This window comes from Mustela nigripes, chromosome 4 (assembly GCF_022355385.1).
Source record: "Mustela nigripes isolate SB6536 chromosome 4, MUSNIG.SB6536, whole genome shotgun sequence".
Lineage (NCBI taxonomy): Eukaryota > Metazoa > Chordata > Mammalia > Carnivora > Mustelidae > Mustela > Mustela nigripes.
In genome coordinates, this window is record NC_081560.1 from 52,064,810 (window position 1) to 52,088,589 (window position 23,780).

Genomic DNA, 23,780 nt, shown 5'->3' on the forward strand with positions numbered 1-23,780 from the left:
GAAGCCTAAATGCAGCTAGATCGGCTCCTTTTCCCCAAACTTGCTTATAGAATCTCATGAAACACTTTGTAAAAAACACATCTCCAGGTCTAGCCTAGTGGATATATTATTCTGGATATGCAATTTAGCAAATACCTCATGTAATGCTTGTAGCCAGGAAAATTTAGAAACACTACGTCCTTTGCATCCTCAGAGCCTCTAGGACACTGGGAAGTTCAACTGGGACCCACAGGAGACTAGTAAGCCTGGTAGCATAGGGTTTATTCCATCACATAGAAAAATCCTAAGAGTGAAGTAACACTGGAAAGTCTTTAGAACTTGAGACCAAAGCAGGAACTTGGGATCTTTTTACTCTTTCCACACCAAGGATGGTTTCAAACATATACCCCTTGGCTACAGATTCGATCCCAAATTTTGGGCTTCCAGAAGTGTTAGCTGGGAATCATACAGTTCTTTGAAAGAAATAACAATAGGATCTGGATCTTCTGAGGACTGCGTTCTTTGCATAAACTCTAAAATCATTTGGGGTATATGTTTTATTAGGTAAGGTTCTAATTTCACATTAAAAAATCAGTTCAATCCCAGATCTATGTCAGGTAACTGTTCTGTTGTGCGAGCTATGTCATTATGGAGGCTTGAGAGAGGAAAACATAACTCTGACACATAAGCCTCAACTCATAACAGGTCTTTGGCTTGGATCAACTATATGTAAGATATACAAGACATCACTCTTGTATATCTTACACAGATATACAGGCACAGGGAGAGGGCACAGGAAGATCAAAACATGTTTGAGAATTCTAACAGAAGCTCACCAGAGGTTGTGAATCCTGACCCTACCACATACTCTATTTATTCACGTGAGACCACAATTTCCATTCCTCTTACAACCTGCCAAGTTGATGGGATAATGTGAGGAATAAACAGAATTATACAGAAGTTAGGCCCTGATACAAATAAGTCTAAAACTGTTCAAGAAAACTCAAATGGTATTCCTTAAGAGAGTCAAAATTGGAGGGGGAACAAAATTATGCAGGGAAAATGCCTTGTTGGTCTGAATAATTAAAAAAAGTTTAAAAACTATTATTTCTCTAAGAGAATTTTCTTTAACATGAAGGATAGTCATGCTACTGATGTTTATTTGATAAGCAAGCTAAATATTTAAGCATTTTTTCCCCTCATGGCTTTAGAAATGATCTCCTTTCTAAAAAATAAACAAATATATATATATATATATATATATATATATATATATATATATATTTAAAGGTAAACCTTTAAATGTTAAGACAGTAAAGTGATATAGAATGAGAAAAGCACTTTATTCAGTGCACACTGACAGTTTTTTTCGATTCCATTCATAATTGAATTTTTAAAAAAAACTCTTGCAGAGTGCTTTTTATGCTTTACTTAGAAAAAATATTGAATTTCAAGACCCCTAAAGTTATTAATGAAAGCTTATATTCCTTTTAAGTATATATGTACATATATACATATTTATGTATATATTTAAATCACTTAAAGCAATTTTATACAAACCACTCAGAACAATTTTAAGAGCTGTTCTTTTCTGTATTTAAAATTGTCCTTTCAAATATTTAGAAGTTCTGTAGGTGGTGGCTTTAAGGGAATTTTTCCTAGAGTAAATTTCTTGGATTGAAATTGCTCCAGTTCTTCTGCTGTGAGTTGATCCTTGGGTGTGAATAATTTGTTATCTGTTGTGGTGCTGCCATTTGAGACTGGGAGAGAGGTAGATATGCTACTGTTTCCAAAGGTGTTGCTAGATGACTTGGAAAAAGCAGTGTGGGAATGTGAACCTAGACTACCAAAACCAGCCACAGAAGTACCACTTCCAAAGGCTGGGGCCCCTGGAGCTCCAAAAGAGCCTGCTGCCATGGAAGTTGGAAATCCTGAAAATCCAGGTGATCCAAAACCAGTGGCTGCAGTACTTTTAAAAGAAAATGAAGCAGCAGATGTGATTGCAGGTTTCCCAAATCCAAATGCTGGAACAGAAGTAGTGATGGCAGAACTGGCAGAGGGTGCAGCTCCAAATGCTGGAGTATTCCCGAACATAGGAGGACTTCCAGAAGGGGCAGAGCTTGGTTTAAAACTAAAATTCTGAGCATTAGCACTGCTGCTGTTATTCACTGGAAAACCTACAAAAATCAGAAAAAGGAAAAAATAACCTATTATAGTAAAGAATGTAACCATATTAACCACCCCTCCTTTTTCTCTTATTTCTACCATGTTTGAATGTGAGAAGCTTATTGGATAGAAGAAGAAGTGAAAAGAAGAAGCTAGAACAAACCCACTAAACCCTGTTGTCCTATCTTTCTGCTATATCTGACCTCATTTGATCATCCTCACTCATGGGTACAGCTTTGAGAAACCTCTGGGATCAGGAGGTGGACTTTCACTTTGTTTCAACCTCAAATAAATCAGCCACATCATTATCAAAGAAGTAACTCTTTCCTTAGCTATATTCTTTTAAGCAAATATAGAGTGGTCACTTCATCTCAGTTTCCTCCTGTATAAATGGAGTGATTCTCAAGCCCCTTCCACCTCTCAACTAAGACAAATCTGATGAAATTGTACTCTAATAATTAACATCTCTAGTTTTTGGCTAAAATTTTTCTGGAGTTGCCATTTTTATTTTTATACTTTTTATGACAGTTCACACTCCTCAGTCCTAATTTGCCTTTTTGTCTCTAAGAACCACTGTTTACCTCTGTATACTAACTTAAAACAATTTTTCTTTTAAATTAAAGAAAAAAGTGATACAATATTGTCACTTGAGACAATATTATACTGTTATGCACTGTGAAAAGAAGGTCCTCAATGTGCTGCTACCATAGCTACTATGTACTCTGATAAAACTTTTGAAAAACCATTGCTAAAATATGCTCTGAAAGCCTGAGCCACAGGGTCTTTCAAAAAATGTGCCCAGTCTGACCCCTATTTCACAAATGATTAATGAGCCAAATTCTCTGAAGCTCCATTATAGAAGGCAGTAGAATCTGCAAGGATGATTTAAAAATCACTTAAAGAGAGGGAGGAAGATGGTGTAGAAGTAGGAGACCTTAGTTTTCTCTGGTTCGTGGAATTCAGCTAGATAGCTAAAAAATCATTCTGAATACCTGTGAACTCAACTGGAGAGCTAAGAAAAACATTGCTGCAATTCTACAAACAGAAAAGTGACCACTTTCTGCAAGGTAGGAGATGCAGAGAGGTGAATCCAAGGTGATGTATCAGAAGATAAATGGCGGTGGGGGGGGGGGGGGTTTGCAAGCTGGCTACCAGAAAATGATACAGCAGCGGAGCACAAAAATGGGAACTTTTAGAAGTCTGTCTATCCAAGTGAGGGAAATGCCTGCCTGAAAGGTGCTCAGGTGGTGAGGCAGGGCAGAATCCTATGGGGGAGAGTGTGATCTCAGGACCCCAGAGCGCAAAGGAAGACCTGGGGTGCCTTAATGTGGCAGAGTTCTCAAGCATCAGAGTGGCAAAGCCAGCTACAAATGGCAAGCTCAGGAGTGGGCTTTCTGCTCTTTGTTGCCATAAACCTCAAATTGTGGCAGGCTGGGCAACTGTTCTCTGAGCAGGGGCCCAGCGAGTGGCAGAACTGTGGTGAGACACCCCCCTCTTTCCCCGTGGGGAGGAGGGGTATGGGTATGAGCTGCAGGAGTCTGCAGGCTTTGGAGACTTGAAACAGAGTTGCATGCCTGAGATAGAAACACTTGGTCACAGGCTGGGTGAGCACAGAGTGCTAAAGAAGACCAGGAAGACAGCTTTTCCCTGAGGCCATACTGAGGAGTGCAGGTTATGAGCTTTTAGCTCTAGGGTTAGAGACTGGGACGCTGCCATTTTCATTCTCATCCTCTAACACAGCACGGAAAGCCTTCAGGGAACAAAAGCTACAAAGAGCAATCTGGAGTGCTTACACTTAGTGCGGCTCCCTGGCAAAGGCAGTGCGATTCTCCCTGAGACAAAGACACCTGAGAATCAGTGCAACAGGCCCCTTTCCCAGAAGATCACCAACATATTCAGCTAAGATCAAGTTTACCAATCACAGAGAACTACAAAACTTCAGCGCTAGGGAAAAACAGTACATAGAATTCATGTTATTTTTTAATGATTCCTCAGTCTTACTTTTTTTTTTTTTTAAGGCTTTATTTATTTGAGAGAGAGAGAGAAAGCACAAGCAGGGGGAGGGGAAGGCAGAGGGTGAGAGAAAAGCAGGCTCTGCTGAGCAGGGAGCCTGATGTGGGGCTTGATCCCAAGACCCTGGGATCATGACCAGAGCCAAAGGCAGACACTTAACTGAGCCACCCAGGCATCTTACAGTCTTTCCATTTTAACTTTTTTTCTTTTTCCTTTTCAAGCAATTTCTTATTTTATCAACTCTTTTTTAAGACAAGGATGTCCTACATCCTGCTTTTTTAAAAGATTTTATTTATTTATGTATTTATTTGTCAGAGAGAGAGAGCGCGCGCGTGAGTGCACACAAGCAGGCAGAGTGGCAGGCAGAGACGGAGAGAGAAGCAGGCTCCCTACGGAGCAAGGAGCCCAATGTGGAACTTGATCCCAGGACTCTGGGATCATGACCTAACCCGAAGGCAGCGGCTTAACCAACTGAGCCACTCAGGCATCCCTTGGGTGAACCTACACTACCCTTATCAACTCTTTCAAGTATTTTTTAATTTTCATTTTTATGGTTATATTCTATCCTTTCATTGTATTTAATTTAATTTTTGTATATACATAAGTTTTTCTTTCTTTACAAATTATAGCTGAGAACTTCCCTAACCTGGAGAGGGAAACAGGCATTCAAGTCCAGGAGGCACAGAGAATCCCTCTCAATATCAATAAAAATAAGTCAACACTTCAACTTATAACAGTGAAGCTTGCAAATTTCAGAGACAAAGAGAAAATCCTGAAAGCAACTCAGGACAAGCGGTCCTTAACCTAGGAGGGTAGAAACATTTGAGTGGCAGCAGATACATCCACAGAGACCTCGAGGCCAGAAAGGATTGGCATGATATATTCAGGGTGCTAAATGAGAAAAATATGCAGCCAAGAATACTTTATCCAATAAGGCTGTCATTCAGAAGAGGACAGAAAAGAGCTTCCAGGACAAACAGAAACTAGAAGAATTTGTGATCACTTAACCAGCCCTGTAAGAAATATTAAAGGGGATATTGTAAGTGACGAGAAAGCCCAAAAGTAACAAAAGACCAGAAAGGAGCAGAGACAATATACAGAAACTGACTTTATAGGGAATATAATGGCACTAAATTCATCTTTCAATAGTTACTCTGAATGTAAATGGGCTAAATGCTGCAAAGGACATATTATTAGATTAGTTAAAAAAGCAAGACACGGGACGCTTGGGTGGCTCAGTTGGTTAAGCCGCTGCTTTTGGCTCAGGTCATGATCCCATCGACCTGGGATAGAGTCCCGCATCAGGCTCCTTGCTCAGCAGGGAGCCTGCTTCTCTCCGTCTCTGCCTGCCACTCTGCATGGCTTGTGCATACTCTCTCTCCCTGACAAATAAATAAATAAAATCTTTGAAAGTTTTTTTTTTTAAAGATTTTATTTATTTATTTGACAGAGATCACAAGTAGGCAGAGAGGCAGGCAGAGAGAGAGAGAGCAGAGAGCCCAATGTGGGGCTCAATCCCGGGACCCTGGGATCATGACCTGAGCTGAAGGCAAAGGCTTTAACCCACTGAGCCACCCAGGTGCCCCAATAAATAAAATCTTAAAAAAAAAAAAAAAAAAAAAAAAAAAAGCAAGACACATCCATACGCTGTCTGCAAGAGATTCATTTAAGCCCAAGGACACCTTCAGATTGAAAGGGAGTGGGTGGAAAGCCATTTATCATGCTAAAGGACGTCAAAAGACAAATTATATTTTAAACCAAAGACTGAAATAAGAGATAAGGAAGAACATTATAACATAATTAAAGGGTCTATCTAACAAGAAACCTAAAAATTGTAACTATTTATGCCCCTACCAGCTAATAACAAAATTAAAGAAACACCTTGATAATAAAATAATAGTAGGGGACTTTAACACCCCCTCACTGCATTGGACAGATAGTCTAAGCAGAAGATTAACAAAGAAATAAGGGCTTTAATTGACACACCAGACTAGATGGACTACAGATATATTCAGAACATTCCATCCCAAAGCAAGAGAATACACATTCTTCTCTAGTGCACATGGAACATTCTCCAGAATAGATCACATCCTAGGTCACAAATCAGGTCTCAACTGGTACCAAAAGACTGGGATCATTCCCTGCATATTTTCAGACCACAGTGCTTTGAAACTGGAACTCAACCACAAGAGGAAAGCTGGAAAGAACTCAAATACATGGAAGCTAAAGAACATCCTATTAAAGAATGAACGGGTCAACTAGGAAACTAAAGAAGAATTTTAAAAATTCATGGAAACAAATGAAAAGGAAAACACAATGGTTCAAAAGCTTTGGGATGCAGCAAAGGCTGTCCTAAAATATACAGCAATATAGGCCTTTCTCAAGAAACAAGAAAGGTCCCAAACAGAGAACCTAACCTTACACCTAAACTAGCTGGAGAAAAAACAGCAAGTAAAGCCTAAACCCAGCAGGAGAAGAGAATCAATAAAGATTAGAGCAGAAATCAATGAAATAGAAACCAAAAGAATAGTACACCAGATCAATGAAACTATGAGCTGGTTCTCTGAGAGAATTAGTAAGATTGATAACCCCCTGGCCAGATTTTCCAAAAAGAAAAAAGAGAAAGGACCTGAATAAATAAAATCATGAATGAAACTGGAGAGATCACAACCTAGAACAATCTATACATTCAACTGAGGGTTCCTGGAGGGGAGGGTGTTGGGGGATGGGGTAATTGGGTGATAGAAATTAAGGAGGGCACATGATACAACGGGCATTGGATGTTATATGAGACTGATGAATCACTGAACTCTACCTCTGAGACTAATAATACACTATATGTTTGCTTTTTTTTTAAAGATTTTATTCATTCACTTGACAGATCACAAGTAGGCAGAGAGATAGGCAGAGAGGCAGGCAGAGACAGAGATGGGGAAGCAGGCCCCCTGCCGAGCAGAGTCCGAAGTGGGGCTCGATCCCAGGACCCTGGGATCATGACCCAAGCCAAGACAACCCACTGAGCCACCCAAGTGCCCCTACACTATATGTTAATTAAATGAATCTAAATTTAAAAATATTAAAAATAAAAATATTTTAAAAATAAAAAAAAATTAAAAGCCACTTAACATACCTTCAGACTTTATGATCTAAAACCTCTAAAATCCCACATTTCTAAAATTAATGAAGTGTTACATTACTTTATCATTTACCTGGTGATCCAAATGTTACTGCATTTGTACTGCCAAATCCAAATGCAGGTGCTGGTTGATTTATTCCATCCTTTACATCTGAGAGCTTTAAAAAAAAAAAAAGTAGGTAAATAATAAAGTAATTAATGAATAATTCTTTTTTTAAAAAAAATATTTAATTTATTTATTTGACAGAAAGAGATCACAGTAGACAGAGAGGCAGGCAGAGAGAGAGAGGGAGGGAAGCAGGTTCCCTGCTGAGCAGCGAGCCCAATGCGGCATTCGATCCCAGGACCCTGAGATCATGACCTGAGCCAAAGGCAGCAGCTTAACCCACTGAGCCACCCAGGCACCCGATGAATAATTCTGAATTACCTTTCCCATACACTTTATAGGCAAATTCAATTTTTAAAATGTACACTTAAAAAATATGTTTAACATAGAAAAATGTCCACAATATGAATATGCACAGAAGAAGATAGACCAATCTCAATGAGATAAGAACAACTGGCTGATGAATTATGGGTGATTTTAATTTTAATTTTAATTTAAGCTTCTAAAATATTTTCTAAATTTCTTCAATGAATATGTTTGAAAATGAAAAAAAATTTATTAATATTTTTCAGTGTCTATAGGTTAATTATCAAGAAACCAAGATTTCACATAAAGGGCCTTTAGAGGCTACCCAATCTGCTTACTCTAATTCTTGACCTCAAGCTGATTCATAATTACATTAAAAGCTTACTATTGAACTCCAGTAAATATTTCCTATCCCTGAGAATACTTTTTGTTCTTGCTATTTTCTACACTAGAAATGTTTTTCATCTGTACATAGTGAAATCTTAATCTCCCTTAAAAAATTTATTTATTTATTTATTTATTTGAGAGAGAAAGCATGAGCTGGGGTGAGCGGTAAAGGGAGGGGGGGATGAAGACTCCCCACTGAGCAGGGAGCCCAATGTGGGGCTTGATCCCAGGACCCTGAGATCATGACCTGTGCCAAAGGAGATGCCCAACTGACTAAGCCACCCAGGTGACCCTTTAATCTCCCTTTTGAGGAACTTTCCCTTACTCCTTACCCCCAAGAATCTTTTCCTGATCAACTCAAACAGATATGATCTCTCTCATTTGGAAGCCTCAATAGCATTATTCAAAAATCAATTCCACTGAAGTGTAGTTTATAAGCAATAAAGGGCATCTGTCATACATACATATATTTCAGTGAGTTCTGACAAACTTATAGCCATGACAATCAAGATTTAAAATATTTCCATCACCCTTCAAAGATCCCTTGTGTTCCTTCTCAGTCAAGCCTCTCTCAAACCCTAGGTACCATGAACCACTCATCTCCTTCCCATCACTATAAATGAGGTTTGCTTTCTCTTTTCTAAAGATTTATAAAGGGGTGCCTGTGTGGCTCAGTCACTGTCTGCCTTTGGCTCAGGTCATGATCCCATAGTCCTGGGATCGAGCCCCGAATTGGGCTCCCTGCTTGGCGGAAAGTCTGCTTCTTCCTCTCTCACTCCCCCAGCTTGTGTTCCCTCTCCTGCTGTCTCTCTCTGTCAAATAAACAAATAAATCTTAAAAAAAAAAAAGAGAGAGAGATTTTTAAAAATTTATTTATTTGAGAGAGAGTGAGTAGGAGGGAGGTGAGAGAATGTGAAGCAGACACTGCACTGAGTGCAGAGCCCAACAAGGGGCTAAATCTCACCACCCTGAGATCATGACCTGGGCTGAAATCAAGAGTCAGATGCTTAACTGACTGAGCCACCCAGGTGCTCTGATGAAGTTTGTTTTCTTTAGTTTTTCATATAAATGAAATCACATAGTAGGTACTTTTTTTCTGTTTTCTTTTTTGGTCTAGCTTCTCTCCCTCAGTTTAATATTCATCAACAGGTAAACAGATAAACATATACATATGCTGGATTAAAAGAACAAAGAATTAACTACTTGGCATAAAGAATAAACTACTGACACATTCTAAGCCCCTTGTGGGTGGACTGTTCAGGACCCTCCTCACCTTTGGAGGGGCCCCTAGAGAGCTGACAAAGGGCAAGGATGTTCTAATCCCAAGGGAAGTTCTGTAGTTCTTTGGACTCAGTTATCTCTTCTACATTAGCAGTGGTGAGCTGGGCCACCTCTCACATAGGGACAGAATACTTACAATATGTCCTACTAAATTTAAATGGCATCATAACAACTAAACAGTGAAGAAATGAGCTCACCCAAAAGTCTGTTTAGGAAGTACATATTTAAGAAAGGGGTGGGTGCTGGAATGGTCACATAGTCATTTATTAAGTTACATAACCACAACTCTCATATCCTTTTCAGAAAGTAGAAGCATAAATCAGCAGGGAAACTGTAAATATCTTATTTCAAAATAAGGTTCCTAAAGAGTTTTTATGGGAATAAAACATCATAACTTTAACCCACTGAGCCACCCAGGTGCCCCTAAAACATCATAACTTTAGTGATAGAGAATGAATATGCTACAGTCAGGACCATGTATGTGGGTATGTATCTACTAAAGGCATTTCTATATAAGTTAGGGAACATATGGTGAGTGTTTTTCAGTCATAAAAGTATACATTAGTCTAAATGTATATTCATATCATTTTTCAGAGCAATTTCTTTGTAAATGCTAATAATGTTACATACTTAAATTTATATATTTTCAAAACTAGACCACCAAAGTAAAAAACTTTACCCTAAAAATAGTTTTAGGAAAGCAAAGTTATCTGTGCTTTTCTAAGGAACAGAGAGAAAGCAATTCCAGGACTGTGACTTTAAATGATGATACAGTCTTGAGAATGTGTGTGTATCATAATTCCTGACAGAGAATTTTAGTTTTGCTTTCCAAATTCAAAGTGAAATTCTCTGCAAAAAAGCAACAGATAAGATACTTCCAGTAGAAAATTCTCCACTACTCACCAAGGCTATGTTAGTTGATGTATTTAGGCTCTTCAGTTCATTTATTCTATTTCTCCATTGATTTATTAACTGTTGGAGGGAATTTAGCTGAAGAGAGAAGACAGAAAAATAATGAGTCAATTTTGAGTGTTTTAACTTTGTTTCTCCAACAACTTCATGTCTTTACTTGCCAAAATCACAAAAAGTTTATAAAACATTTTTATGGCAAATTGTACTATTTGCCTAAGATATTCCAGCTATAGTTCCCTCCCTGTTCTCCAACTCCCGATGTTCCCTGGTTCAGACTCTCAAGTATGTGGCAGCACACAGAGAGTTATATCTGGATGGGAGGCAAACATGGGTACTAGTAGAAATGCTTGATCATGAGCGTAAACAACACAAAATACAGTTTATGTCATTTCCTTCAGCACCAAACTTACTTAAGCCCAGCTTTTTTATTTTTTGACATCTGATACACGAGAATGTTAATATGACAGACGGTGTCTTTTTTTCACTTTGTTTTTCTAGCATTCATCATGGTGTTTGCACCTAAGGGACGCTCCATAAATGTCAAATGATGAAAGGGTCTGACTTCTAGGAATAACTGCTATTATTTCTAATAAAAATAGTGACATTCCTAGTTATATAGCCAAAATATATTATTACCGTGTTAGATAACCAACCAATTTCAAAGAAAGTAATTTAGAAAATACAAATAGCCTTGTCTTGAGAAAAATTCTAGACCTCATTCACTTTGCCAACATATAAGCAAGCCACTACAAACAGAGAAGACAGTAATTAACAGCTAATCTGGTATCAAGGTAGATGAATAGGAAACAAACTTACATAACTCTGTAAGTTATTGCTGGTTAAGAAGTTATGGTATTCAAGCCTCAACTCCTCTGGTGAAATGTCTGTAAAACCTGAAGTGAGGAATCAATTGGAATCTTTAAAATAAATAACAATACTTTTAATATTATAGTAAAGCTAGAAGTTCAAGACAAGAAAATATGCTGATGCTGATCACAAGGAAATTTTTATAATCAAAAGGAAAAATTTCAAAGCCTATATTCTAATGTTGAACAAAGTATAAAATTAAAATAAAATACAATTGGATATCTGATTTTCAAAGGGAGAAATTTTCTAAAGATAAATGGGATGGAAGGAATAACAAAGAAAAGAAAGAGTTGACCACATACACATTCAAACTTCTGTCTAAAAAATATTCTGCATGCCAGAAACTATAAGCAAAACTAAAAGGCAAATGGTAAACTAAGAAAACCATGACTGTAACATATATGACTGGAGAAGAGCTAATGTCAATGTATAAATAGTACTTAAAAACCAGTAAGAAAAATAAGTTAATATGGGCAAATAAACACCCAATTCATAAAAAATTCAAATAGCCAGTAAATAAGTAAAATAAAAAAGTTGATTTAAAAATACAACTAAAAATAGAGACAAAATGCTTTACTTAATGGAAAAAATTAAAAATGGATGGTATTTACTATTATTAAGGATGTGGTAAAATGGATATTTTCCTAAATTTCTTTTAAGGGAAATAAAAAGGTGTTTTTCTGGGAGAAAAATTTTAAATAAGCATCAAATGTCTTAAATATGTTTACACCTTCTGTCCTTAATAGAATTTCTAGGATTTAACCTGAGGAAATAATTAGATATACAAACAAAGAGTTTAATGTATGAAGATGTTCATTCTAGTATTTTTAGTAGTAGAGACAAACTGAAAACAACAAAGTAGAATACAAAACTAGATTATGATCCTAATTTTATATATTTATATGTATACAGGAAATATGGTTGTGTGTGTATATTTTGAAAGAAAAGACTCAAAAATGCTATAGTTATCTCTATGAAATCAGGTGATCTTTATTTTGTTTACATATTTCTGTATTTTTCAAGTCTTTTATGGCACCAGCCATAAATTTATAATTAGGAAAACTTCTAAAGAAAGTTCAGGATGTTTTCTACAGAGAATTACTCATATCCCACATATCATTAACTCCACAAACCCCTATACCCCAGAATAAAGAAAAGACTAAACGTTCAAATTAGAACATTGGATTCTTTTTTTTTTTAAGATTTTATTTATTTATTTGACAGATCATTAAGTCGCCAGAGCAGCAGGCAGAGAGAGAGGGAAGCAGGCTCCCTGCTGAGCAGAGAGCCTGATGTGGGGCTTGATCCCAAGATCCTGAGACTATGACCCTCTGAGCCGAAGGCAGAGGCATAACCCACTGAACCACCCAGGTGCCCCCAAAACCTTGGATTCTTCTAACAATTTATCTTTATACCATCTTGATTAACTGTTCAGGCCAAAAAACCTAGGAATCCCCTTGCATTTCTCATTCCTCACATCTAATTAATCAGCATCCTCCCAGTTCTCTCCGAAATGGACCATGGATTTGACCAATTCTGTCTCCACCGCTAGTAATGATAATTCAGTCAGTCACAAGCATTTGTCTCCTAACTCATCTCCTTGCCTTTATATTGCTTTCCACCCCCCACCACTCCCTACACACCATTTCTTTTCATACAACAGTCCAAGTAAGTTTTTTCTAATCAGATCATGTCCTTCTCCCACTTAAAGCTCCACATGGCTACCTAGAACAATTAGGCCTAATATGACGGGGCTCCTGGCTGACTCCATGGCCTGTGTCCTATAACTCTTTACTTTATTCACTCTCCTCCAGTGGTTCAGGCCTCACTAGTCCTCAAACTTGCCAACCTTGTTCCTACAAGGGCCTAAGCACTAGTTGTTCCCGTTGCCAAGAATGTTTTCCCCAAATAATTCCCCTAAGTGACAACCTTCTTTTCACTTAGGACTCATCTTCAATACTGTCCCCTAAGAAAGGATAAACACTTTAGCTAAAGGAATGCTGTCCCTCAAGTCACTTTTTCCTCCTTCCAGCTGTTCCTCCTCTGAGCCCCACAGGACACAGAAAATTATGTGAGTGAGTATTTTCTCAATTCTCTCAAGGGTGATACAAAAATAATATCATTTTAGATGCACAGGAAAAGTTAATTCATTATAATTGATGTCTAAGGACAGCAGTTGGGTGCCTGGGTGGCTCAGTAGGTTAAATGTCTGCTTTCAGCTCAGGTCATGATCCTAGGGTCCTGGGATGGAATCCTGCATCGGGCTCCCTACTCATGCATCTCCCTCTACGCCTCCCCACTGCTTGTGATCTCTCTCTCTGTCAAATAAATAAAATCTTAAAAAAAAAAATCCAGGACAGTAGTTCACCACCTTCCTAGTCTCATGACCCAAATATATTCTTAAAAATCATTAAAAAACCCCCAAAAGCTTTTGCATATATAGGTTATACATATCAATAATGACCATATTTAAAATGAAAAATAAGAAATACAGAACATATTAAATCACATAAAAATAAGAAACCAGGGGCGCCTTGGTGGTACGTCGGTTGAGCATTCAACTCTTCATTTCGTCTCAGGTCATGATCTCAGGGTCATGGGATTGAGCCCTGTGTTGGGCTTCATGTTCACCTTGGAGTCGACTTGAGATTCTCTCTCTCTTCCCTTCTTCCCCTGCCTACACTCTCTCTCTCAAATAAGTAAATACATCTTAAAAAAAGGGGGGGGGGCACCTGGGTGGCTCAGTGGGTTAAAGCCTCTGTCTTCGGCTCAGGTCATGATCTCAGGGTCCTGGGATCGAGCCCCGCATCGGGCTCTCTGCTCAGCAGGGAGCCTGCTTCTCTTCCTCTCTCCCTGCCTGCCTCTCTGCCTATTTGTGATCTCTGTCTGTCAAATAAATAAATAAACCTTAAAAAAAAAAAAAAAAAGGGAACCAACTACATATCAACATAAATGAAAAGACTAATTTTCAAAGCAAAAAAATAAAAATTTAGTGAAATGAGCAGGCTTGTCTTATGTTTGCCAATTTTTAAATATACCGTAATTTTAAAATATTTTATTGCTAAGAAATGGTAACCCTCTTCAGAACTTGCAGTGGGTCATCAGCTTTTTGCAGATGGAGGGTCTGTTTGTAAATTATTTTAACATTTGACTTTAATAGAAGACTGCTGGATTATTCTTTTTTTTTTTTTTTAATATTTTACTTATTTGACACACAGAGAGAAATCACAAGTAGGCAGAGAGGCAGGCAGAGAGAGGGGAGAAAGCAGGTTCCCTGCGGAGCAGAGAGCCCGACATGGGGCTCGATCCCAGGACCCTGGGATCATGACCTGAGCTGAAGGCAGAGGCTTTAACCCACTGAGCCACCCAGGTGCCCCTGCTGGATTATTCTGCTTCTACATTCAATCTGTTGCAATCTGTTGCCTAGTTGAAGTATATGAAGAAAGTTTGTTCTAATACAGATAAGTAGTTGGAAATGGAGGACTTAAATAGCTTTTTCAGGTAATTATGGACATTCTTTTTTGACACTACCTCAAAACTTGAGAGGTTATAGTTTCTTAAAGGTTAGCTATAATGCAAACTCAAACCATATTCATTAACTTTTTGTACTACTATATTAAATCCAATGGTTTATCTTGCGCTTAGAATGGATTTTTCAGCCATGTATAATTTTCACTTGAAAGCCTGAATTTTGTCACTGGCAATAAACAGTCATTTTTTGGTACACCTGGGTGGCTCAGTTGGTTAAGTGCCTGCCTTTGGCTCAGGTCATGACCCCAGAGTCCTGGGATCCCACATTGGGCTCCTTGCTCAGCAGGGAGCCTGCTTCTCCCTCTGCCTGCTCTGCCTGTTCTGCCTGTTCTTCTCCGTGCTTTTGCCCTCTTTGACAAATAAATATATAAAAAAATCTTAAAAAAAAAAAAAAATGATTGGGGCGCCTGGGTGGCTCAGTGGGTTAAACCTCTGCCTTCGGCTCAGGTCATGATCTCAGGGTCCTGGGATAGAGCCCGCATCAGGCTCTCTGCTCAGAAGAGAGCCTGCTTCCCCCCACTCTCTGCCAAATAAGTAAATAAAATCTTTAAAAATTAAAAAAAAAAGGCTAAAAAATAGACATTTTTTTCTTTGAGGTGATAGGCTTACTTCATTAGTTTTTTAAGAAAATGTTGCCAAATACCAAAGTCTAGGTAACGAGAGTTATCAGTCATTCTTTCAAGTAAATATTGTCTGTGAAAAAAGTGGCTAGTTGAGCTCACAACTCAAATGATAACCTTAGTGCTTTTCCTCAAGACAACTATCATATCCGAGTATGTGGCAGAAGCACTTATGTGTGCTTCCCATTTTGTCACACAGATTAAAAAGGTGTGCACTCAAGGGTCAAGATTAATAAAATCAACATTTTTACTTCTTTATCAGAAATTTTAAGAGAAAAAAGGCGTTGATTTTTTTTTTTTTTTTACAGTGGTGCCTGGCTGGCTCAGTCAGAGGAGCATGTGACTCTTGATTCAGGGTTGTGAATTTGAGCGTTGGTGGCATAGTGGTGAGCATAGCTGCCTTTCAAAGTTGTGAATTTGAGCCCCACACTGGTTGTAGAGATTACTTAAGTAAACAAAACTTAAAAAAAAATGGTTTTGGGGGCGCCTGGGTGGCTCAATGGGTTAAGCCTCTGCCTTCCACTCGGGTCGTGATCTCAGGGTTCTGGGATCAAGTCCCGCATTGGGCTCTCTGCTTGGCGGGGAGCCTTCTTCCTCCTCTCTCTCTTTCTCTCTCTCTCTCTGCTTGCCTCTCTGCCTACTTGTGATCTCTCTGTGTCAAATAAATAAAACTTAAAAAAAAAAATTTAAAAAAATGGTTTTGTATTGACTACTATAGTCTGCTAGTACAGTAAGTTGCGTTTTACCCATCAATGTTTTTGTACCAATAGTGCAAATGTCAACAGAGTCAAAATGGCAATTAATGTCTTAGTACTATTATGAAAATTGAATTTTGAGCCTTTAGAATGATTTCAGGAATAGGGTTGCCAGACTTAGCAAATAATAATACAGGATACCCAGTTAAATTTGAATTTCAAATATATAACAAATACCTTTTTAGTATAAGTATGTCCCAAATATCACATGGAATATTCAGATACTAAAAATATTATTTTTTAGGGGAGACTGGGTGGTTTAGTTGGTTAAGTTGGCTTCAGTTCAGGTGTTGACCTCACGGGTTGTGGGATCAAGCCTGGTGTTGGGTTCCCCGCTCAGCAGGGAGTTTGCTCCCCTCTTGCTTTCTTTCCCTCTGCCCCTCCCTTGGCTTGTGCACTCTCTCTCTCTGTAATAGATAAATAAATCTTACCAAAATTAAAGAAAAGAAAAGAAAACACCAGTGAAATTATCGTATTTATTTATATTACTTATTGTCTCCTTCCTTCAAGAATATAAGCTCTGTAAGGGAGGGACCTTGTCTGTCTTGCTTATCACTATCTTAGAGCTAAGAATAGGGCCTAGCACAAAAGAAATTCTGTAAGTATTTTCTTGAATGACTGAGTGAATAAATAACTAAGGACTGATGTGATACCAATACTCATAGGGAAATGAGCTGAGAGAGAGCAGGGATCCCAGAGTTCTGAGAGATCGCAAAGGCTCTCATCTGCTAGATACTTGCTGGTTACTCTGTAGGGCAGATGCCCAGGACCACCCAAGAGGGATTAGAAAAGTGTGGTGCTCTAGCTTTCAGCTCAGAAAGGGCTTAGGGACTATGAAACAAAGAAAACAAGGGAAAAAGGGCGTTCTAAACAAATGCTATCCCTGTAGTCCAGTTGAAGTTCTTTACCTTCAAACATTATCTCCAGGACAGGTCTCAACATGCTTTATGAAAAATAGCTATCTTTAGAAGAAAATATAGGGAAGAAAGGGAGAACAGCATCAGGCAGCCACAGCCTTAATGACAGGTAAGATGTGAATCTTCAGGTCACTGCAGGCAGCTAAGAGATTTTGAAGTTGTACCCATAGGTAAACAAGAAAGCAGAGATTCTTCGGGGGCTTACAGAACTGGAATTGTGGTGGGTACTGATTTCAGTATTTTCTCATGAGAACTATGTATCTTAAATGAACTGTATCTTAAAAAAAAAAAAAAAAAAGAACAGAACTGTATCTTCTAGTCCTTATTTCTGAATTACGAAGTTCTGCCAGAATACTGGAATACTCGAAACAATGTCCAAACTTTCTTAACTGTAGCTAAGTTTGTAGTTAGTTTACTTGGCATGCTCTTGGTTTTAGAAAATAAGAGTTGTAAAACATATTTAAAAAAAATACAATTTCTCAATTACCTGAAATATTAGGTTTCTTTTTCATTGGTGAATAAACAGAAAACATCCACTGCCCTGATGATTCCCAAATTTCCATATCTTTTATAATTCCTTCCCTGGGGAAAAAAAAAAAAGCAAAGGATCTTTTTCATCTGCTTGTTAAAATTTATTGTTTATAATTTTCAATGACTGAAATTCTAAATTATAGTAAATATGTAATTTCAGGTTAAAAAAGAAAAGATTTTATTTATTTTTAGAGAGAGCGGGAGAGAGTGCACATGCAAAGGGGGCTGTAGAGGAAGAGGGAAAAGCAGATTCCCCGTTGATGGTGGAGTCTGACACAGGGCTCAATCTCAGGACTCTGAGATCACCACCTGAGCTGAAATCAAGAGTCAGATGCTTAACTGACTGAGCCACCCAGGTGCCCCTAGATTTTTTCCATTGTATTTTCTGAAGACTATTCTTTAGAGCAGAATTTATGAACTAAGAACTATATTTAATGATTTTAAGTATTATAATATTAAATAAGTTCATGGTTTTGGTTTTCCAGTTAATTGAACCATTAAGCAATAGATTTGGTAAATGAGAACTATCAAACTACACATATTTTAAAGAACTAAAATATACAATACTAATTTTAATCTTTCTTCGTTCATTATCGTAAACATCAATAACAAAGAGCCACGTATTGCATGGAGCACTGTGTGTGGCGCATAAACAATGAATTTTGGAACACTGGAAAAAAAAAAAAGAACCACGTAATATAGAACCATAAAATTTTAAAAGTGGGTAGCACTTTAGGATCATTTTGTCTAATTCTTATATTTTGCAAAAAGGGACAACAGACCCACACCCATATAGTTAATTTATTGGCAAAGTGATGGGTAGATTCAACTCTAAATTAAATGTTTCCCTCCACCATCAAGAACGTTACAATTAATAAAATGAGAGATACCACAGAGATAACTGTACTAAATTCAGGATTTTTACAACATCAAATACAGGAAGGTGGGCTTTGTTTGCTCTTTTACCTATTTAAAAAAAAATCAATTGCATATGATATATGGATCAAAATGTTTAACACTCATTCTAATTTATTATGAGAAATAAAAGACTAATGAATATATTTAAGTACTGTCCTGGGAGCTGAAGCAACAGTTACAGAATGCCAGGGACTATTTTGGCACAAGTCACACATTCTACTATGATCAGGAAATAATAGGGAATCTACTCTACAGTAATGAAGGAAATCAAATGAAACCAGTTTCAACGGGGAAGTGGAAGTAAAAGTTTTAGGAAAAATATATCAGATGCCGTAAGTGACCACCAAGAGTACAAGTGACCACCAAGAGTGCTTTAAATTACCTCATGCTTTGTAAAGAACTAATAATATACAACAAACTCAAGCAAAACTACCTTAGAAAGATATTCACAATATACTGTTATCAATAGAAAAATGGAAAAAGCATAATTAGCTCTGAGAAGTCATTACGCTGGTATGGGAAGGGGACATATTTTTAAGGGTAAATACTATGACATATGCAAAATAGTAGTTATCTCTAAGTAATAGGATTGTGGGTGCTTTTTCTTCTTTTTGCTTATTCTGACTTTTTTAATGATTTTTTTTGAAGATTTTATTTATTTATTTGACAGACAGAGATCACAAGTAGGCAGAGAGGCAGACAGAGAGAGTGCTCCAATATTACTTCTTTTTAAAGAAAATATTGTAGGTACTTTTGAAAAAAAAAAAAATAAGCAAATGGGTAGTAATTTCTCTGAAGGCTACCACTTACAGAAGTTTCTTTTCATCTTTCTGCCCATCAGGGCTGGGTGAAGCAAATGGGTTCTGGGACACTCCAAACCCTCTGTTCCTGCTAGTTGAAGCTCCAGAATTGAAGGAACTAAAAGATGGCTTTTCTTGATCTCTGCTGCCCCCCCATGGTGTTGATTTGGAGAAGCTGGATGGCTGGATAACGCTGGAGTATCTTTGGCTGGTGGTATTCCATCCACGTCTGTTATTACCTGAAAATAAAGAATAAAACAATTTTATTGGCAATACCTCTTTTAAACCTCTAAAAATTTCATTAATATTATCTTACTATGGGCAGACATTATACAAAGATTCAACAAGCACCACACTGCCACTCATTTTAAATCAGAAAACTCTTCATTTTTGACTTACATATAGTTACTTGTAAACAACAAATCATGTAATGGTCTAATGGCATATTTTGTTTAACAAGATTGAGAGAAGTGCAAACCCTGAGGAAAATAATGATATATTAGTAAGTTCAGCTGATATAAGCTTATTAAGTAAATAATTGCTTGATAGTAGATTTAGGATGTATCCTAAATCATAAACTCCTTCAGGATAAAAAGCTGTCTTAATCATTCTTTGCTCTCTTACAGTGCCCTATAGAGCAGTAACATCGGAAAATGGACAATGTATTTATAGATTCTTTTTTTTTTTTTTAAGATTTTATTTATTTACTTGACAGAGAGAAATCACAAGTAGATGGAGAGGCAGGCAGAGAGAGAGAGAGGGAAGCAGGCTCCCTGCTGAGCAGAGAGCCCGATGCGGGCCTCGATCATGACCTGAGCCGAAGGCAGCGGCTTAACCCACTGAGCCACCCAGGCGCCCAAGAAAATGGACAATGTATTAAAGAGTTTGTTGAATATGAAAAATTAGATTCTACCCTCTATCCTTGAACAGATGCTTAAATCTACTTGACTCAGTCCTCCCTCTGGGGAAATAACATCTACCCACCTATCTTTCACAGGGAGATTATTTACATGTGAATAAAATGCATTCAGTTCTATTATCAGCAGATTCTAATATTTCATAATTATCACAACGAAGCAACAGGACTCTCTTCCCCTGTCTCTGTATTTTATTTTTATTTATTTATTTATTTATTTATTTTTTAAGATTTTATTTATTTATTTGACAGAGATCACAAGTAGGCAGAGAGAGAAAAGCAGGCTCCCTGCTGAGCAGAGAGCCTGATGCGGGGCTTGATCCCAGGACCCTGGGATCATGACCTGAGCTGAAGGCAGAGGCTTTAACCCACTGAGCCACCCAGGCGCCCCGTCTCTGTATTTTAAAAAATTGTGGGGCACCTGGGCTGCTCAGGTGGGTTAAGCACCTGCCTTTGGCTCAGGTCCTGATCCCAGGGTCCTGGGATTGAGCCCACATCAGGCTTCCTCTGCCTGCCACGCCCCCTGCTTGTGCTCTCTCTCTGTCAAATAAAATCTTAAACTACCTCATTTACTCAGCACTTCCTAGTTGGAACCAAGATAATTTGCTTTGTTTCTGACTGAATTAAGAGATATGCCATGAAATATATTAAAAACTGGAATGATGAGAGATATATTCCTTCATGAAAATTCATCTCCCAACTCTAAAACTACCTAATAAAACCAAAGAGAAAAAAGAACAGATTGCTGGGCCAGACCCCTCATTTAAGTGTTAATGGTATTTTATTTTTCTGAAGTTCCAAATTCGTTGGGGGATGACACAACTAAAGAAGTTCATTCTTTCTTTTGTATATAGCTTTTGGTCTTCATTTATTAATTACAAAAGCATTCATTTCTGGGAGATAAATACTGTTTACTTGTTGAGTTTTATTTATATTCTCTCCATCCATCAACCCATTAAATATTTGCTTTCTAATTACTACATCTATTGTGAGTCTCCACAGAACGTCAAATATTAAGTCACATTTTCCAAGGAAATACGTTCCCAAGTATCAGACCCCGAGTCCTAATTTTTGGCTTGGAATATTTCACAAGACTAATTGTGGGTGATGCAAAAGGCCTGGGTTCAAGAGGAGCGATCAGACGTGAAACCACTATGCAACACAAATTAAAGATGAGACGAACAGTCCTAAGAGAGGGAAGGGAAGGAAAGTTACAGAAGGGGGTCAGCATCTTGTGATACTTTTAAGGACTAAGTTCCAATCCTAAGAAAATAAAAACCTACTTATTCATCTGACCTTTAAAACCTTGCTTTGCGTGGTTTCATGTCCGATCCCTCCTCTCCTGGAACGCCCTCCTTTCACCTCATCCACAATTGGCTTAAATATTCCCAAAACTTTGACAATGACTTAGACCCAGGGAGTAGGGTAACGCGGTCCTCCACACCCCTTCTCTCATACCTCAGAGTCCTTCTTCTTCTTTTTTTAAATTTTATTTATTTATTTGACACACAGAGATCACAGGCAGGCAGAGAGGCAGGCAGAGAGAGGGGGAAGCAGGCCCCCTGCTGAGCAGAGAGTCCGATGTGGGGCTCGATCCCAGGACCTCGAGATCACGACCTGAGCCGAAGTCAGAGGCTTTAACCCACTGACCACCCAGGCGCCCCTACCTCAGAGTTCTTTACTGGGCAACTTCCAGTTTCACCTCCAACGTTACGAGCACGTACACTCGCCTAGGGTAGAGTTTTGCAGCTATTAGACTGTTCGAAGGAGTTTGCGACTTCCCCAACGTTCAGCATCCTGGCTGTGACCCCAACGGCTAGCCTCTCTCAAAAAATAAAAAAATCAGTAAAAATTATATCTAGGGTGTCAAGGGAGACAAAAGAACCAGTACGCAGAAGGGTAGGAAAGCAAGGAGGCGTCTGGGTCGACCTACACCCATTCTCCGGACCATCCCCACGCACAGACACGAGAGTTTTGACACGTACTTCCGACCTAAAAACTCATGGTTTCGCATTCGTACCAAAGGCCGAGTCCCCGTCTTCATCCCCTCAACTACAACCAGCCGAATCCCCACACAGCGCAGAGGAGCACCGGAGAGAACCTGGGCCGGGCCTGTGGGCGGGACCGAAAAGGGGACGACGCCAGCACGTCATCGTCACCTGACTGGTGCGCCGCCGCGCTACGCCGAGCGACGGGCCCCACGACGGACGCCCGTTCTCAGCCCCACGGCCCTGGCTCCAGGCCTTCCCCCGCTCCACCGGCGGCGGAGGATGGAGGGGCACGTCACCTGAGGGCTGCTGCTGCCGTCCTCCGCCCGCACCCCCGGCGCCGGGATGTTCGTTCCAGCACCGGTCTCCAAAGCGGCACCGGCCTTGAAGGAAGAACTGACAAATGGTCATAGCCGACGGCGTCGCCCACGGAACGGTCTTCAGTCAGCACCCTCAGCGGACGGAGAGCCCAAAGCAACCGAAGGTCCCTCCCTGCTCCCGTGACGTCATCTTCTCGCGTCCCCACCTCCCCCCTGCCCTGCGGTGAGAGGCGTAGGTCCTACCCAATAGGATTTGAGAAGAGCGGGCGGCCCCCCGCTCACTGAGTTGGGCTTGGGAGAGCGGAAAGCTTGAATGGTTAACGTGGGGGAAGAGGCGCGTTTGCGCGTGGTGCAGAGCCTCGGACTGCCAGGAAAGCTTGAGGTTCCGAAATAAGAGGAGAGCAGGTTAAGGAAATTTAGATTTTCAGCACAGCCACGGAGGGTTCGAGAGACCGAGTTGTAATTTGCATTTGTACTGTTGTGAAAGTGAAAATCCGCGCAGCCATTCATCAGGTGGAAAACCGATATAGCCACTTATAATGTAAACAGGAAACAGTGTTTCCTTCAAGGACAGACTGCAACTGAAAAGTATCATAACCCCATCTTTGGATAAACACTACATTCTTACACTCTGAGAAAGCTAGTTCTTTCAAGTCCGCGTACGCGCCGCTGTTTGAAATTGTATCAGTAAGAATGAAACATCCCACTCTTGCCTGGAGGAGCTGAGACTCTTGGACACAGAGAAGCAGCACCATTTCTATCCAGGTGCCCAGCTTCCGATAAGGCGTTCCTGAAAAAAGCATTCCTATTTTTCTTAACTTTGTAGTTTCCAGGAGGCCTGGGTGGCTCAGTCGGTTGCCGGCTGCCTTCTGCTCAGGTCATGATCCCAGGCTGCTGGCACGAGTCCCGGGTTGAGCTCCTTGCTGGGTAGGGAGCCTGTTTCCCTCTGCTTGCTATGCCTGCTGCTTGCTCCCACTGCTTGTGCGCGCTCTCTCTGACAAATAAATAAAATCTTAAAAAGAAAAAAAAAATTGTAGTTTCCAAGGAAACGTGACCCCACATCCACTGCTCAGTCCAGATCTGATGTTGATGCCTTTACACAGAGCTCTGCTTTGCTTTGAGCTTGTATAATCTTACCTAAAATCCACCTAGTCCGCAAATCTTAGTTGTCTTTTCCTTCGTAGGGTGAAACACCCCTACCGTTCCTCTGGTTCGCGGTCTCCTTGGTTGCCAGGAGGCAAAAAATATGACTTTGTTGGATTATAGATTTATCCCTGGTGTTTTAAGATGATTGGCCATTGTTCTTGTTCGCATCTTTGGATTTTGAATAC

The 23,780-nt window shown here is 39.3% G+C and overlaps 1 protein-coding gene across 2 annotated transcripts; it reads right to left on the reverse strand.

The window, feature by feature from the left end:
• Positions 1–1,303: 1,303 nt before the first annotated feature.
• NUP42 (nucleoporin 42) lies at positions 1,304–23,780 on the reverse strand. Of its 2 annotated transcripts, XM_059396721.1 has the most exons (7): positions 22,429–23,780; positions 19,236–19,464; positions 17,464–17,558; positions 11,103–11,179; positions 10,278–10,364; positions 7,368–7,452; positions 1,304–2,156 (listed from the first exon to the last, which is right to left on the reverse strand). In XM_059396721.1, exons 1-7 carry the CDS (start codon positions 22,538–22,540, stop codon positions 1,591–1,593), a joined length of 1,251 nt encoding a protein of 416 aa, XP_059252704.1. In that variant the 5' UTR covers positions 22,541–23,780; the 3' UTR covers positions 1,304–1,590. The 2 variants fall into 2 exon arrangements, with proteins under 2 accessions (XP_059252704.1, XP_059252705.1); XM_059396722.1 differs by lacking the exon at positions 17,464–17,558 and having other exon boundaries at positions 22,162–22,520.

Bases quoted from the DNA above. Each gene is read 5' to 3' on its own strand.
- NUP42 (XM_059396721.1), bottom strand. From the start codon at position 22,540: ATGACCATTTGTCAGTTCTTCCTTCAAGGCCGGTGCCGCTTTGGAGAC. The intron at 11,180-17,463 runs GTAATTGAGAAA...TCCTCACTTCAG, and splicing joins AAAGAAACCTAATATTTCAG to GTTTTACAGACATTTCACCA. The intron at 7,453-10,277 runs GTGAGTAGTGGA...TTTTTTTTAAAG, and splicing joins CATCAACTAACATAGCCTTG to CTCTCAGATGTAAAGGATGG.